At 46.9% G+C, this 15,112-nt stretch overlaps 1 protein-coding gene across 3 annotated transcripts; it reads right to left on the bottom strand.

The window, feature by feature from the left end:
• Positions 1–640: 640 nt before the first annotated feature.
• STC1 (stanniocalcin 1) lies at positions 641–14,298 on the bottom strand. 3 transcript variants are annotated; one of them, XM_082727804.1, is made up of 5 exons: positions 13,911–14,298; positions 11,782–11,924; positions 10,931–11,142; positions 4,814–5,031; positions 641–666 (listed from the first exon to the last, which is right to left on the bottom strand). In XM_082727804.1, exons 1-5 carry the CDS (start codon positions 14,026–14,028, stop codon positions 656–658), a joined length of 702 nt encoding a protein of 233 aa, XP_082583930.1. In that variant the 5' UTR covers positions 14,029–14,298; the 3' UTR covers positions 641–655. The 3 variants fall into 3 exon arrangements, with proteins under 3 accessions (XP_082583930.1, XP_082583928.1, XP_082583929.1); XM_082727802.1 differs by lacking the exon at positions 641–666 and adding an exon at positions 1,846–4,628; XM_082727803.1 differs by lacking the exon at positions 641–666 and having other exon boundaries at positions 4,708–5,031.
• Between the last annotated feature and the right edge of the window lie 814 nt (positions 14,299–15,112).

The following is a 15,112-nucleotide window of genomic DNA, read 5'->3' as shown; positions in this document are numbered from 1 at the left end:
AAAAAGAGTAAGAAACCCAAGTGGTACCTCAAGACTCATGTCAGGGGTGGGCGTAGAGTCTACATGATGGTGAGAGTATGCATGTAAACAGTTATAGTCCATTTGTTGTGTGAGCAATAAATAGTGTTTGTGGGGGAGCTTGCTACGTGCTGGACACTTTAAGTACTTTATATATAACTCATTTAATGCTCATGGAGGACTCTAGGAGGTAGAGCCTACTACTTATCTCTGTTTCATAGGGAGATTTTCATAGCTGAAAAAACCCAGGTGTGAAGCTGTCAGACACTAGGGCATAGAGGTAGTCGGGGAACTTGGGTTTGCACTCAGGGAATCTCAGGTCTCAGTTCTTTTTTTTTTTTTTTTTAAGATTTTATTTATTTATTTGACAGACAGAGATCACAAGTAGGCAGAGAGGCCGGCAGAGAGAGAGGGGGAGGCAGGCTCTTCACTGAGCAGACAGCCCGATGCGGGGCTCGATCCCAGGACCCTGAAACCATGACCTGGTCCGAAGGCAGAGGCTTTAACCCACTGAGCCTCCTAGGCGCCCCTCAGGTCTCAGTTCTTAAACACCAGTGGGTAGTAATCAGTGTCTCTGCATACATGGACGTTGCCAGAAGACTGAGGATGAAGGCCCAGAATGAATTCAATGTTTTCTTTATCCTGGGCCTGGTCAGAGAAAAGCAAATGCAATACAGTTTTGGCCTCAGAGTGACAACTTCTAAATATTCGTTAGCTGTCCTGGGCCCCTCTGAACTTGGGAAAATGCAGTCTGGAGGCAGAAATAATGATATTGAGAAAAAGGTCCCCATGTGAATTTACAATGTAGAGAAAATCCACTAATTAAAATAGAACCCAAAACTATATAAGAACTCTCCTTGAGAAAACTACGCCCCGAAGCCCTTCCCCGTGTCTCTGTGATTGCCCCGGTCACCATCCTTCGAGACTCCGATAAACGTCACTCTGCTGTGAATCCTCTCATTTTTTCGAGAAGGGACGTTTCTTCCTTTTGATCTCATCCCCTCATCCTGTCTCCTGGGTGACAATAGGGGCCACTTAGCGAGCAATCCAGTATGCGGGACACGTAAGCACTTATTTTATCTTCTTGGGAATAGCCCTATGGATAGTTATCACTATGCTCTTGAACAGAGGGAGAAACGGCTGCCTCGAGAGATGAGGTCATCTGACATCACGCGGTTAATAAGTGGGTGGGCCAGATCTCAGATGCCAGAAGTCCGACCCCGGAGCCAGGTCCTCATCACCACAGAGCTCTCTGCCTCCCTTGTCACACTGATTGCCTTTTTTCCCCCCTCTCCTGAACTCCTTCTAAATCATGCATTAATTTAAAGTATCAAGGATACCCTGCGTCTGGGCGCTTTTGCAGTGCTGGGAGCACATTGGTGACTGAACATGGGTGCTTCCGGTCTGAGCCCAGGGTGGGGGGCAAGGTCTGCTAGAAAGTGAGAACAGTGGAGGTAAAGGCCTGTGAGGGAGAGAGGGCGCAGGCCTTAGCAGAACTCCTGCTTCTAGAGCATGGAGTTCACTGCTTGGAAGGAAAGGGGAGTCCTGAGGCAGGACAGCCAGATGGTGTCCCGACTGTACAGCTTCTTTGAACTTTGTGAGGAGTTTGGGTTGTGATTTTATTGTGAGGCTAACGGGAGCCACAAAATGGTCTTGAAAGGAAATCTAGAAAGTGTTGACTTAAACTACCTTTGTTTGCATATCGGCATTTAATCTATGACATTCAAGAAATTGATCCGCCGCTAACTTCATGTTCAGAAAGTCTCATTCAAGAAGTTTTCTAAGAATAACAATGAAAGACATTGGGGAGAAAGAAAAAAAACCCAATAAAATGTAACACTTTATTTTTATTATTATTATTTTTTTTATCTTAGAAGGAATTCACCAAAGGCTTCATATTATGCTATGGCATCTTTAATTATAAAAATAAGCAAATAAAATAACTTGCATCTGTCATTACCATGATATGTTTCATAACCTTTATATGCACATGGAGCTTAAAAATGTAATTTAACAATAAATAATGACATATACCAGATATGCTCACTGTTTATTCCAGTACTCAGCCAAAAACCTAAATATCATTTAAATTATAAATACATAATGCAAATATAATGGCACAAAAATGTCTAAAGTGCAACCAAATCACAATAGAAGAATCATGCAAACTGGTCTAGGTCAGCCCCCGAATCACTCTGTGCAGCAAACACAAGACGAAGCTTTGGAAGTTTAGGGGGGAGTTGGAGGGAGTGAGATGGGATGGGGAAAAGAGAAGCAAAAAACTAGCAACATCGTGAGAACTGCTTCTTTCCATATGTGTAGAGATATGTATTATAGATACATTTAGAAGTATCATTGTGGGGGAAAAAGGGGGGTACCACGGTTTGAAGAGGTCATAGCAAAAAAAGAGATTCTACTGGATTGAAGTAAGAGAGAATTTTGCTAGGAATACTCGTGAACTACTTGTCGCATTGGGGTCCTGGCTTCGTGGGTTTGCGAAATGGACACGACACACAAACTTGAATAGCTTTTCTGGTTCGAGAAGTCAGCCTTGCCTGGGGGTGGGGGGCTAGGAAGGGGAGGGGGGGGAGGATCAACTTAGCGTATGATCTACCTGATTTCCAAGAGGCTAAGGCAGTGTCCATATGTTTGGGGACCTGGGGATGGGACAGTTCTGAGTATAAAAATGCTCGTAACAATCTGATGTCAGCACGCTTAGAGGCTGTGTGGGGACAAAGGCAGCAGCGTGTGTGCTGCCGCTGGGTCTGCTGTGATTGCTGTTGGTCCTTGAGCAGCACATTACTGCTTTTAAAGGCTTTATGGTAAAGTTGTATTGCTTTTCATTTTTTCTGGAGATGTGCCCTCCCTCCTCCCACCAGGATCCCTATCACTCGGTTTGGTCAAATCTTGAGTTTAACCTAGTGAGAGTCAAGCACCAATAGTTTCTACCTAAGCGAGTTTGGAGTGGCCCTTACAGTCCTACCCCTCCCCCCTCCTCCTCCCTCGACATTGACCTTTGGTGGGCAGTGACACTCTTAAGGGACTGTTGGGTTCAAGGACAGTGACCCTGAGAAACTACTGTTGTTCATAGATAGGTTAATCATTTGGCTTTGGTGGTTGCCATCTTGTAAACATCACGGCAGAAATAATCAAACCACCAGCTCTGTTTCCCTCTTTCTTTCTTTTTTTTTTTCTTTTTTTTCTTTTTTCTGTTTTTTTCCCCCATTTTTTTGCTTTTTTTTTGTTTTTGTTTTTGTTTTTTTGTTGTTTTGTTGTTTTTTTTTTTTGTTTTTTTTTATTTTATTTTATTTTTTTTTGCGATCCTACAGAGATGGCCCAGCTGCCAGGACTACTTTGGCAGACAGTGTGCTACAGGACGAAAATGTAAGAGGAGTCTATTAAGGCTGGACAGCCCAGGATTCTTTATACCACCTCAGCCCCAAGTCCCCGGAACTGAAGACCCAAAGGCTGACTGACTCGTTCCTACTGATTTAAGGGAAAGTCTCCCACACCATCATCGTTTCACCGATGAAAGATGGCGGGCGAGTCAGGAACTGCCACTTCCCAAGGTAGAGTAAGGCCTTATCGAACTGTAAGTGGTCCGAGCCCAAAGGGATGCTCTTTTGGGTTCCTGTAACTCCCGGCTGGACGTGACAGAGCCATTTCAGGAGAGATCAAAGTCAAGAGTAGCCTCTGGGTTGAGGTGGGCTGGGAGATTAACATTTTACCTGGGGTCCTTCAGACAAACCTGTTGGTTTTTCCTATCTCATACAGGCCCATCTTAAGTTTTGATGTTGAATAAAACTACTTCTACCCCCTTAGTTATAAAAAAGGCCACAAGGAGCATTTATGTGGATATCTGGAAGTGAGATAGTTATTCCATTCCCAGGAAAAGAAAAATAAAGCTAAGTTACAAAACTAAATCTATATGCAATAAAGTTATTATATACTGCTTTGTTTAAGCAGAGTCCTCTGGAATTTATGTACAGTACATTAGTTTTCAGCTATTTATATTCCACAGTTAGACCTTAAGATTCTCTGGTTTTTAAGACAATTGTTAAAGATACTTTTAAAGCTCTGAGCAGTTACAGTACATAAAGATGTTAGCTTTTTGTTTTTCATTAGATGCAAGAAGATGCAGGCTCATACCCCGGTTGAAGAGCCAGGCGTGAGCCATTTGGTAAATGGGTTGGAAAGGAAATGACACACGGCAGGGTCAAGACCGTAAGACACTAGCTCGTGAGAGATCAAGAATTCAAACGCGACATTCATACTCGTCCGTGGCCAGCACAGATTCATCACACGAATTCCGTTGAACACCTTTATGGGCATTTCAGACATGCATTTAAATTAAGTCGCTTCTCATCAGCTAACTCTACTGGGGCAACCATCCCAAAAGGGCTCCACAGCTTCCAATGACAATGACTGGGCCTTACGTGAATGCTTTGTGTTTGAGAGGAGTTTGAGGGGGGCCTGGGGAAGGAACGTGATCAAAGAGGGTACTTTCTCCTGCCGAGAGGCAGAAAGAGCACACATGTTCTGTCTGTGGGAATGCTGCCATCGCAGAATGTTGGGATATTGATTACAGAAGCCTCGTTTCATGCAATTTTCTGGAAGGGGAATAGAAAATAGGAACTACTTAAAAAAAAAAAAATCAAACCAGGCACAGTACACTCAAAGTCGGTGTGTGAACACCTTTCAAATGAAGCTAGTCTGGCGAGGCTGTGAATGCCTCTCCCTGCTTATGCACTCTCATGGGAGGTGCGTTTGATGTGGGAGGGAGAGGCCGCCTCACCTCGGAGGTTCCGGAGGAGGACTTTCAGCTTCTGCGGCTCGCTGGTGCGCCTCCTGTTGAAGTCAGCTCGCGGGTGTGTTTGGGCACAGTGATCTGTCTGCAGGATGTGAAAGAGGCTGGCCATGTTGGGCCCAATTTTCTCCATCAGGCTGTCTCTGATGGTGCTGACTGTGTCTTCATCACATTCCAGGAGGCTTCGGACAAGCCTGTTATAGTATCTGCATTGGGGAAGGAGAGCACATGCCACAGTTAATCAGGGAGGGCAAGGCAGGCCGGGCCTTTCATCCGGGCCGCAGCCAACACCCATCCCAAACGGCCCGACCATGCAAATCTGGACCGGTCATCAGCTGAAGATGGCCCTCGCCTCTAACTTCTGTGCAGGGACTTCTTAGTTTCAGAGCATATGCGTTTAATGCTCAGGACACGTAGGTCACACTAGGAGAAGAACTGGCTGCCAGGGATGTCTAACAGTTCTAGAAACAGCCTAGTCACAGAGCTGGAGGGGATTGCAGAGATCATTCAGTGGCTACATTGCATCATCTCATTTTATTGAGAAGAGAGGAAGGTGGGAGAGCTGCAGTGACTTGTCCAAGGTCATACGAAGGGTTAGTGGTAGAAACGGAACTTAGTTAAATACTGCAGGAGGTGAGCCCAGCCCTGGCGAGACTGTTAGATGAGCAGTCACTCGCGTGCATTTGCAGGTATTTTGATGGATCTTTGCAATCTGCCTTTTGCTCGGTGGTGTGTGTGCAGGTGTAGGGGCATACAACAGTTTTGGAGCAAACTTCTATTTTTAAAGGAGGCCTCTGCCTTCAGTGTCTAGTGCATTTTTCTATTCGATTTAACTTCCCTGCCGTACACTCCGTTAGCCTTGATAATGTGTCCCATTCCAAGGGACACTGTAGTCAGAAGGCCAGATGCCAGGCAATGAGGACCCTGAAATGGAAGCACTGGGAGGTTTCTGCTTCAATAATTCCAAAGCCTTCCCGCACTGCTCTAGCTTTTGCTGGCCTCTTCCTCTTTTGAGCATTTTACGGACAATTGGTTAGCATTCCCTGCTTGACTGTCAACTTACTGAAGGCGGGATTTGTGTCCTTATTCCTTGTAACCCACATGTGCCGACATCCTAGGGCTCTGTCGCCTGCTCACTGTCCATTTGATGATTTATTTTGTGGCCACGAAGGAAATGGGGAGTTTGAGAAATAATAATCCTCTTCACTAAGTCAGGATTCCAGGAAGAGAAATTAGAGGTAGGTGTGCTCAACTTTTACCCAAAAGCCTTGTGTTTGGTATCAATCGCCTTCATCCAAGGGGCAAGTGCTTTAGGCACACAGAATGCTGTGGCTAAGCATTATGGCTCGGGCACAGACTGTCCCGACAGCTTACTTGTCCTGCTCATCGGGGAGACGGTTCAGGTAATTTTTCAATTTGAGTGGGGATGTATTTGCTCCATTTTGAGGTGGCACTTGTAAAAACCCATTAGCTCCGTGTTCACTAATAAGAGACTCTCCCGATGACAGTGACCTACGTATTTATGTGGAGAGACTCTCTCCCTGGAGGAGCCTGCGGGTCGCTGGGGCCACAAGCTCTTCCATGAAAAGAAGGCTGTTTATTTTTAACTCACCTCACAGAGCCCAGGATCAAACATCCTTCCAGAATAACTTAACCCCCCAGAGAGGTCCTTTCAAGGATGTACGGTAAACAGAGTGGAACACGGGTAATGAGGCAGAGCGGTCACCCTCCCGTGAGCGAGCAGAAGGAAGGTGGGGGCCGCAAGCGAAGAGCTGTTGTCTGGGTCTCGGACACAGTCCTGGCCCTACCCCTCCCACGAGGGAGGATTATATCCAGCTGTTGTTAAAATTGGGATTCTCTGGCACAGAAACACATTTTCCAACCCTTTGGAATTATAAAGCACATGAGTCAAAGCAGATCTCACTTGGATGGGCAAATGGGGAGAAAAATGGTTTTGGAAAAACTGAGAATAAACTACTTTGTACCAACAGCTTCAGATGTCCACACACCCACATAGATCCCCAGGCCCCTCTCTCCTCTTGGGCTCTGCGAGGACATGGGTCCTCTTGATCTCTGTGTTGATTTCGCAGGGTGATTAGATCTTACAGAATAAGGTTTCTGATCTCTCACCCTCCTGACCCCCAACCAGGACTTTAGAACTTAGAAGTTAACCCTTCCACTTCTAGAAAGAACCGTCCGCAACAGATGACACCCTCCCTGCTCCCCGAGATGAACTGCAGAAGATGGTCTCTCCTTCGCTCAACATTGACAGTTCTTGCCTGGACGAAGACGTCTAATACCAGTCACGAAACTAAGCCTTGCCTCTTTAAGGCCACATGTGTCCCTTGGGCCCCACTTTGTCAAAGTGCCTGCTCTCCCTGTCTGAAGGCTTCTATCTTCCCTACTGCCTTCTCTGCTAGCCCAGAGAGAACACCTATTCTTGGGGTTTCCGGATGATGGCCTTGCCGGCCTGAGCACCCTAGTGACTCTCCCCAAATCTACCCTTAGCTTCTCTCGTGGAGCTTTGTGACCCCAGCAAGGGCAGGCTAAGAGTGCTTGTTGGAATAGAAGATGACCATAGCTCCATTAGCAGCCCCTCCAAGTCTGAGAAACCTGTCAGCCTGTCCAGCTGCCTTGATGTCTGCCTCATTGGCCAGAGCGAGCGACAGTTTATTCCTCCACCTCTCCATTAAGGGTTGGAATACACAGGAAGGGCGCTGACCTCCTGGATTGTGTAGATTAAAGATGAGACAGATTTTTCCTATCTAGAAATCACCAAGTGAGATTATTTAAGAGACTGTGTCTCCAGCAGAAGTTGACTTGGCAGTTGTCACATATTTAATGGAGTGCCATCTTGTACCAACTGTTAATGTCACTGTAGCTGTTGGAAAGATGTGCCTTCTCTTTGAGAAGAGAACGTACACAGATGTAATCTGTGTAAATCTGCACATTTACTCGGTTCTCCTTGGTATTATTTTTTGTTTTTTTTCTATTTGTAGTCTGCTTGGATTGTGCATATTTCCTATAGGTTCTACTCGTTGCCATTTTTGAAGTAGGACTCAAATGGCTTGGCTCAAGGCCATCTGTTTTCTAGGCCCATCTCTGTCGTTCAATAGCTGCGTGACCTTTAGCGGGTCACTTTCCTCTCTGGGCTTCTGTTCTTTAAATCAGCACAATGAGGCATTTAGTCTAGATAACCTCTGTGATCGTCTCCAGCTATGATATTCTCTGTTTCTAGGGATTTGATATCTATTTTCTCTCTTAATTTAACAAAGATGGGGCGGGTTGCTTGAGGACCATCTTCTGGAGGAAGACTTAGGACTAGTTAAGGAGGTTCTTTCCCTCACCTTTACAGGGGATGGCGGGATGTGCGGCGGGGACTCAGTGGGCTAAGTGTTCTGACCACCCAGCCCGAAAGGACCTTTTAAAGCATGTTTCTTTTTCCCACTATGAAAATTCCCTCACAGACTTTTTTTTTCCTGGTAAAGAATACGATCAGATATTCTCCATAGCTACTGCTTCAGCCATGCCTACCCAAATACACACATACTGCTTAGGAACGTTCTGTGTGAGGGTTTATAAATAGTCCTTTGTTTCCCTTGATCAATATTATTCTTCTGTTTCCTGTTCCCTATCCATGCCCTAGAGAGCTGGAAGCTTCGTCAGTTTTCCCACTCTGGATCTGGATTGGTCTGATTTCTTCCCAGGCCTCACACTGCTCTGCTTGCCTGATCCATTTTTGCCTGCTTTCCCTCATGGTTGAGAGAGCGGTTTGCAAATTCAGCAGGGGGACCTCCAGCTCGCCCTTCTTTTCCGAGTGCGCTTCTCTCACGGAAAACATCCCTGTTCTGGCTCCTGGTCCAGTCACAGGCTTTTGGATTCTCCCAGGCCCACATCTCATGCTAGATAAGTCACAGGAAGGTGGAATGAACCTGTAACTACTTCCCTTCACAGTTCTGTGCCAACTGGCACAACTTAGTGTGTATCTGTGGTGGGGCAGAGGCTGGGAAAGCAGGATGTTTCAGAAGAGTGAGGAGCCTAAATAGAGCAAACCAAGCCCAGCAGGGAACCGGAAATCTCTACAGTTCTGAGCAGGAATAATATTAGCCAGTGGGAATGAAATACTTGAGTAAAGAGCTGCACGGAGGATTCTGGTCTTCAAGCGATGGCCACTTTCCCCCACTTTCCTAATAAGTGTGATTTCCCTGTGATGGAAAAGGAAGATAACAAGACTCCTTGCGACCATTTTCTCAAGGGGATAAAAAGGAGACACTCCTTAAAAGGGATAGTGGCCTGGATTCAAAACTCCTATTACTGACCTCTTCTTAGATACTTAGGATCACAGAGGGCAGATCTATATCGTCCTTTCTGTAAGACCTCTCCCTTCATAATGGAAGATATGACCTCAGTTGAAACAGAGAGGTTCATAATGCCTTCAGATTGATTATATGCTGTATTATAAGTCACAAATTGTCACGGGATCCTTAAAGTTCTAAACTCATCACAGTGGCGTTGACAACATTCCCCTGCCCCCCAGTTGTCACACAAATACCTACTCAATCCTAGCCCCTGTCTACTAAAAATTCTCCCCCCCATTCCCATGGTGAAGGGAGTCTCCAACACTTAGCCAGGGTTGGATTTTTTTGTTTGTTGGTTTGGTTTTTTTTTTTTTTTTTTTTTTTCCCCAGTCTTCAGATGTAACTAGATTCTTCTTAGGAGAATTTTAAGACCAAGGTCAATATCAAGAGATAGGCCATTTGAGATAAATGCTGGATTTGATTTTCTTGTTCTGAAAAAATCAGGTAGGACCCATTGTCACTTCCAAGTACCGAACCAACAAACTTATAAATTGACATGAGGTTCTGAAGAGCACTTAATGTGTAGGTAAGTGTGAGTCAGAAATTTTACAAAGTTTTAATGTCAGGGGCCTTAGCTTTTCCCTGAGGAAGAGCTACTTTTCCTGTCCTCCAGTTGCATATACGTGCCTGACTCAATCACTGGTCAGCCCTGGGAGGAGTAGGCTGTTGCCACTGTCGGAAGAAGGGTGGCAGCACCCAGCTAGGAAAGCAATCAGGGAAGTCTGTATTAGGCCTCAGGTGGTCCAGGTAACATGCAGTAGGACTCATCTTTGTCAGTCTGTGCAGATTTGCCTGGAGTGTCAAAGGATCCTAACGCATCAGGACTGGGAGTCAAGTTTTAGGCTGCAAGGCATCATAGTAGGCTGAACTTGTCCTGCCCTCACTGTCCTTGTCCTGCCTCCACGCCAGCCCTATGAACACCTCTCTCAACTTCATCACAGATGGGAACGCCTAGTTCTTGCTGGGAAACCTTGTAGGCCATGGAACAAGGACGTCAGCCTTCTCCCAGCTGGTAAAGACAGAGAGCCAGCGGCACAGAGAGGCCGGTGCTCAGATGTGACTAGTTCAGTGGCTTTGGGTCATGGGACAATACTGAGATGAGAATGTGATTGAGTAGTCATCCGAACACCATTGCAGGAAATCTTGGACTAGAGAAAGGAATAATATAGACCTGGGAGGGAACATGGGAGTCATCTCGTCCAGCCATTTCACTTTTCACAAAGGAAATCTGAATCCCAGTGAAGTGACATGGCTTACCCTGGGCCACCTGCTGAAATACCAGTTTGGGCTTGGGACCGACTCAGAACTCAGGCAGATTTAAAAGTCTGCATTATGACATTTGATCAGGGTCTTAATAATGGTCAATCGTATGGTGCATAGCCATAATTTCAGTCAAATTTGAGGTCTCACAAGCTTGTTTCCATGAACTTCCCAAATCCTTTCCTGCTTATGGTGAGAAACTGACAAGGAAAATGTACCCAGGGAGGCTGCAGATGAAGCTTTCTATTAGCTGCATGGAAAGACTTTTCCTATAATAGTGAGGAAAAAAAAAAAATCCAGGCTGCTTAAGCTGTCACAACCAATCGCAAACATATTTTTTCCTGCAAAAGCTGGGAAGGCTGCAAGCTAAAATAAGATCCTGACTGTGGCAATTAACCCCCTTCTATGTCTGGTTCTGCCAACGCCCCACCTCCCCCTCCCCCGGGTTCCCCCTGCCCCATTGCAAAAAAGCGGACTCATTCTGTACCTATTGGAGAAGTGGTTGGGGAGCTGGACGACCTCGGTGATGGCTTCGGGGTTCCGCTTGGCGACGCTGCACACGTTCAGCTTGCTGTAGCATTCCTCTTGCACCTCAGCAATCATCCTCTGGAAAGTGGAGCACCTCCGAATGGCAAGGAAGACCTTGGAGGTGACCCCATTGGCGATGCACTTTAAGCTCTCTTTGACAAATGCTTTTCCCTGCCAGGCAAGGGATAGAGGGAGAAGCTTTAGCTCGAGCTGGCCAGAGAAGACAGGGCATACCAATGTGGAACTTCAGGGGGTTTGCCTTGGCCGCGTCTTGGGGCCATCGGTATGTCCTCGCAGTGAGAAAACTACGCTGCGACCAGGATAAAAAAAAAAAAAAATGTCCCCATTCTCTTTGCCTACCAGCAGAATTGGGCTCCACAGAAATAATGAGACAGTGGAGAAAAAGAGATGAGCCCTAATCCACCACCCTGCAGCTTAACAACAGCCATAAAATGGCTTTGTCTTCTTGGGATTGAGACTTTGATAACCCACAAGCTGGTATGCCAGGTCCTACAGTGAGGAGAACTTCTTTGTTCGAAGAACGTTTTTATTTCCTCTTGAAGAGGCAAAGATTTTTCTGCTCGTCACCTGTCCCTTATAAGACAGCCTCCCTCGGCGCGGTACATTCATGCGTTAGAGTGGGTGGGGAGTGTCGTGTACAGAACCGACTTTCTGGCCAAAAACGCACGTGCGTGTGTGTGCGCACGCTGGAGTTGAGAATTTAGGCTGAGGAGGCTGAGAAGCTGAGCAAGTCGAACACGGTGTTCGAGACAAGCAGCCCGCGGGAGGCATGGGTCAAGGTCTTATTACCTGAGTGTCAAATTTAGCCGCGCTGTACAAGAAGGATTTACAGATGTCATACATCCCATCTGTGTCACAGGTGGAGTTTTCCAGGCAGGCAAAGGCCCCACAGCCGACCTGCAGAGCACTGTTGAGGCAGCGAACCACTTCAGCTGAAAGAGAGAAATCCACCCAATCTGGGTCAAACGTGACGGTGACTCAGAGGGGTCGAGGTGGCAAGATTCAAGGACGAGGGGTCAGAAGAACGCCTCTTAGACATCTGCGATGGGGCCAGTGGAGGGCCCCATTCAGAGGGGGAGGGAGTGGAAAGAGTGGGGCGGGCAGATCCTTTGGCTTAGAAGACCAAGACCACGTGGAAGGAGAGGGAGGGTGTGAGTGAGTGTTCCCTCTTGGTCTCACCATTACATACAGTGTGGGTAGCTGGAGAAGTAAGGTCAGAGTCTGCGAAATGCAGGTGCTTGAAGAGCTCTGCAGCATCAAAGGGCATCCCCTCAGAGCCCGAAAGCACTGGAAGGCAGGAGGCGATGGCTGGCGGTCAGGTTTACCAAGTGGAAGGGCCAGGGAGTCCATTTGGCTCCCGAAAAATGCACTCCAGGGTAATGAGAATGGAATTTTAGACTAAGTGGCAGAGAAGAATTTGCCAGGGGTTCATCTGGAGACCCTTCCCATCGAGGGCTTTGAACTTACCTTCCTATTGGCAGAAAGGGATCTGGTCCATTCATGTTTGATCCCAACCCCCACCCAGGACAGTGCTTAGAGGTATGCATAATCTCTCTCATATTAAAAGCCATTTCTTTTTTAAAAGAGAAACACAGGTGTGGAATAACAAGGCCAAGGCACCCCTTGTGCAAGACTGGAAGAAAAACCGCAAAGAACTTGCATGAGGCTTTCTACATTCTGGATAAGATCTCCCATAAAAGTAATTTCTCTCCTACAGAAGGGGGGTGTTCTGGCAAGCAGCTCGGCAAGAAATGATCTGCAGCCTTCATACCATAGGATTCTCCTCTGAGATCAAAAGCATGGTTCGGTTAGGCTTCCCCTCCCCCTCCCACCACCCGCAGCCTCTGGGATGTTACAAGTCATTTCCCTAATTATATATTTCCACGGGTTCAAATTATAACTTTGCTTTAAGCAGTTTTAATATGCATTAGGGTTGCTATTGTTTTAGGCAAGCTCGAATTGTGAATCACTGCATTTCTATAGCAACTAAGTACAAAAGGAAGTGAAGCAAAGGCCTCCTCTAGGCAGGGACCTGTGCTCTTCGGAGGGGAGCCTTGTCTGCAGCATTTGGACACCTGCGAGCCCATCTTTGCTGACAGTTGGGGGAGAGGGGCCGGCAATGTTGGAGGAGGAAGCTGGACAAGGGAAGTCAAAAGGCAGAGGTGTTCGTGCTGGCTTCCTAAGGATTCTTGTCCTCTAGAGCCAAGATAATACACAATTAACTGCTCTGGGCTTCAGAACCAGAGTGAGACCTTCCCCTTGAAGAAACTGCTGCTGTGTTTCCCAAATACTCTCCCTCTGGCCCTGGGCTGCACGGGCAGCTGAACGAAGCACAAGAAAGCCAGGAGGAAGAGAAGGAGCTGTGTCAGGGGTGGGAGTGTAGGGTTTTCTCTGCATCTGCCCGGGATTTGTCAGACTTGAGGGCTTCGGTTCCATAAATCTGTCTGCAGAGGGAGCTTTCTGTGCGCTCTCTGAAGGGGCAAGGAAGTCCAGTTATGGGGTCTTAAGGGTGAAGGAAGGGGTGGGGGGCATCAGACAAATCATGTCTCACCTTAAGATCAGCTTCGGCTTCTGGAAAGTATAGAGAGCGCTTTGAAGCATGCCAACATTCAAGCCTTTCCCCGCCCCCTTTCCCCCCCTCCCCCAAGAGGGTACGTGCCAGATTTCAGGCAATCAGGCTAGGCTTATGCAATGAAATACCCTCAGCAGAGCGCCCAGCTTCTTCGTTAGTTGCATGCAATTTATTAAACAAAGGAGCTCCACTTCCTAAGGCTATTGGATTACACTGGCAGTTTATTGCCATCAGGCATGAAGCACATTTATTATCAAGATCAGCCGTCACAGACACAGTTGCAAAAGCGAGAGGCAAATGAGGACAGCTCTTTGGGGGAGAAACCGGTACTGGGTTTGCCGCTTACCTGAGTTCTGAGCTGCCACCCGGGATTTCCTGGGGCTCACAGAATCATTCTGCTCCACCTCATGGGTTGCAGAAGCACTGATCACCAGCACCAGAAGCACTGCTGAGTTTTGGAGCATTCTCTGAGAAGTTTCCGCTAAGTTGCTGGTTTTTTTTTTTTTTTTTTTTTTTCTCTCTCCTCCCCCCCCTTTCCTCTTTCCCTCTCCCGGCTTGAGTGAAGATGTGGATCTGGATACACTGAGGGCCTAGGTGAGGATTTGATGAGGATTTTTTGTTGCTGCTGATGCTGTTCCTGCTGACGCTTTGCTGCTTCTGCTGCTGCTGCTGCTGCTGCTTCTGCTGCTGCTGCTGCTGCAGTGGCGGCTCCTTGCACCTCTGGCTTTTGCAAACTGGGGGCCCAAGAGCTGCACCCAGGGATTTTATAGCCGTTCTTATCGGTCCTTAGGATCAGGAACCAATCAGGTCCCTCAACTGGTCTGGCTAGCCAATCCGAGGGCACGCTCATTGGGCTGGAGCTGTTTGACTTCTTAGAAATATTTTCCAGCAAATTAAAAGTACCTGCTGCCAATGTTGTACATGTGTGTGTGTGACAATGTGCGCATAGATGTGTGAAAAGCTATTTTCGTGGAATTAAGGGATGACTGTGTATTGATTGAACTAGGGGAATATCATGTGAAAATCTCAACAAGGTGCTTTTGGAAATCATCTTTTTTTTTTTTTTTCCTTTTTTCTTTTTAATGAGCTACTGGTGGGGGTGGGGAAGGGAGGAGTGGGCATCATCAGCAGGATGGGTAATGTGGTCTCTTTGGATTCTAATTTAACCTCTTGATAGCAGTTTTGGTCTGATTTTACCAGCTCGTAGTCTCTGTTGTAAGCTACATGCACAGTGCTGTCCCCATCACTGGTACATACATGAGGGTCTGTGATGCTCTCTGGATGCATCTGGGTGTCCAGAGCTCTCACTCACATCCCCGAGGAGGGACAGATGTGAGTGGAAGGGCCCTGATGGACTGGGATAGGACAGCTCTGAGCTGTGGTCCCAATCGCTCTCTTGACTAGCTCTATGACCTTGGTCAAGTCCTTTTTCCTTGTTCTGCCTCTGTTTTCAAATCTGTGAAATCCGCACACTGGAGTCTAGCATTACTTACATCTCTAAAGCTATGATTCTCCAGTAACGCATATTAACCTCGAGTTCATCTTTTA

This window comes from Mustela nivalis (genome assembly GCF_964662115.1).
Source record: "Mustela nivalis genome assembly, chromosome: 4".
Classification (NCBI taxonomy): domain Eukaryota; kingdom Metazoa; phylum Chordata; class Mammalia; order Carnivora; family Mustelidae; genus Mustela; species Mustela nivalis.
The sequence above is the reverse complement of the archived record's forward strand: the minus strand, read 5'-3'. Positions and strand labels throughout refer to the sequence as shown.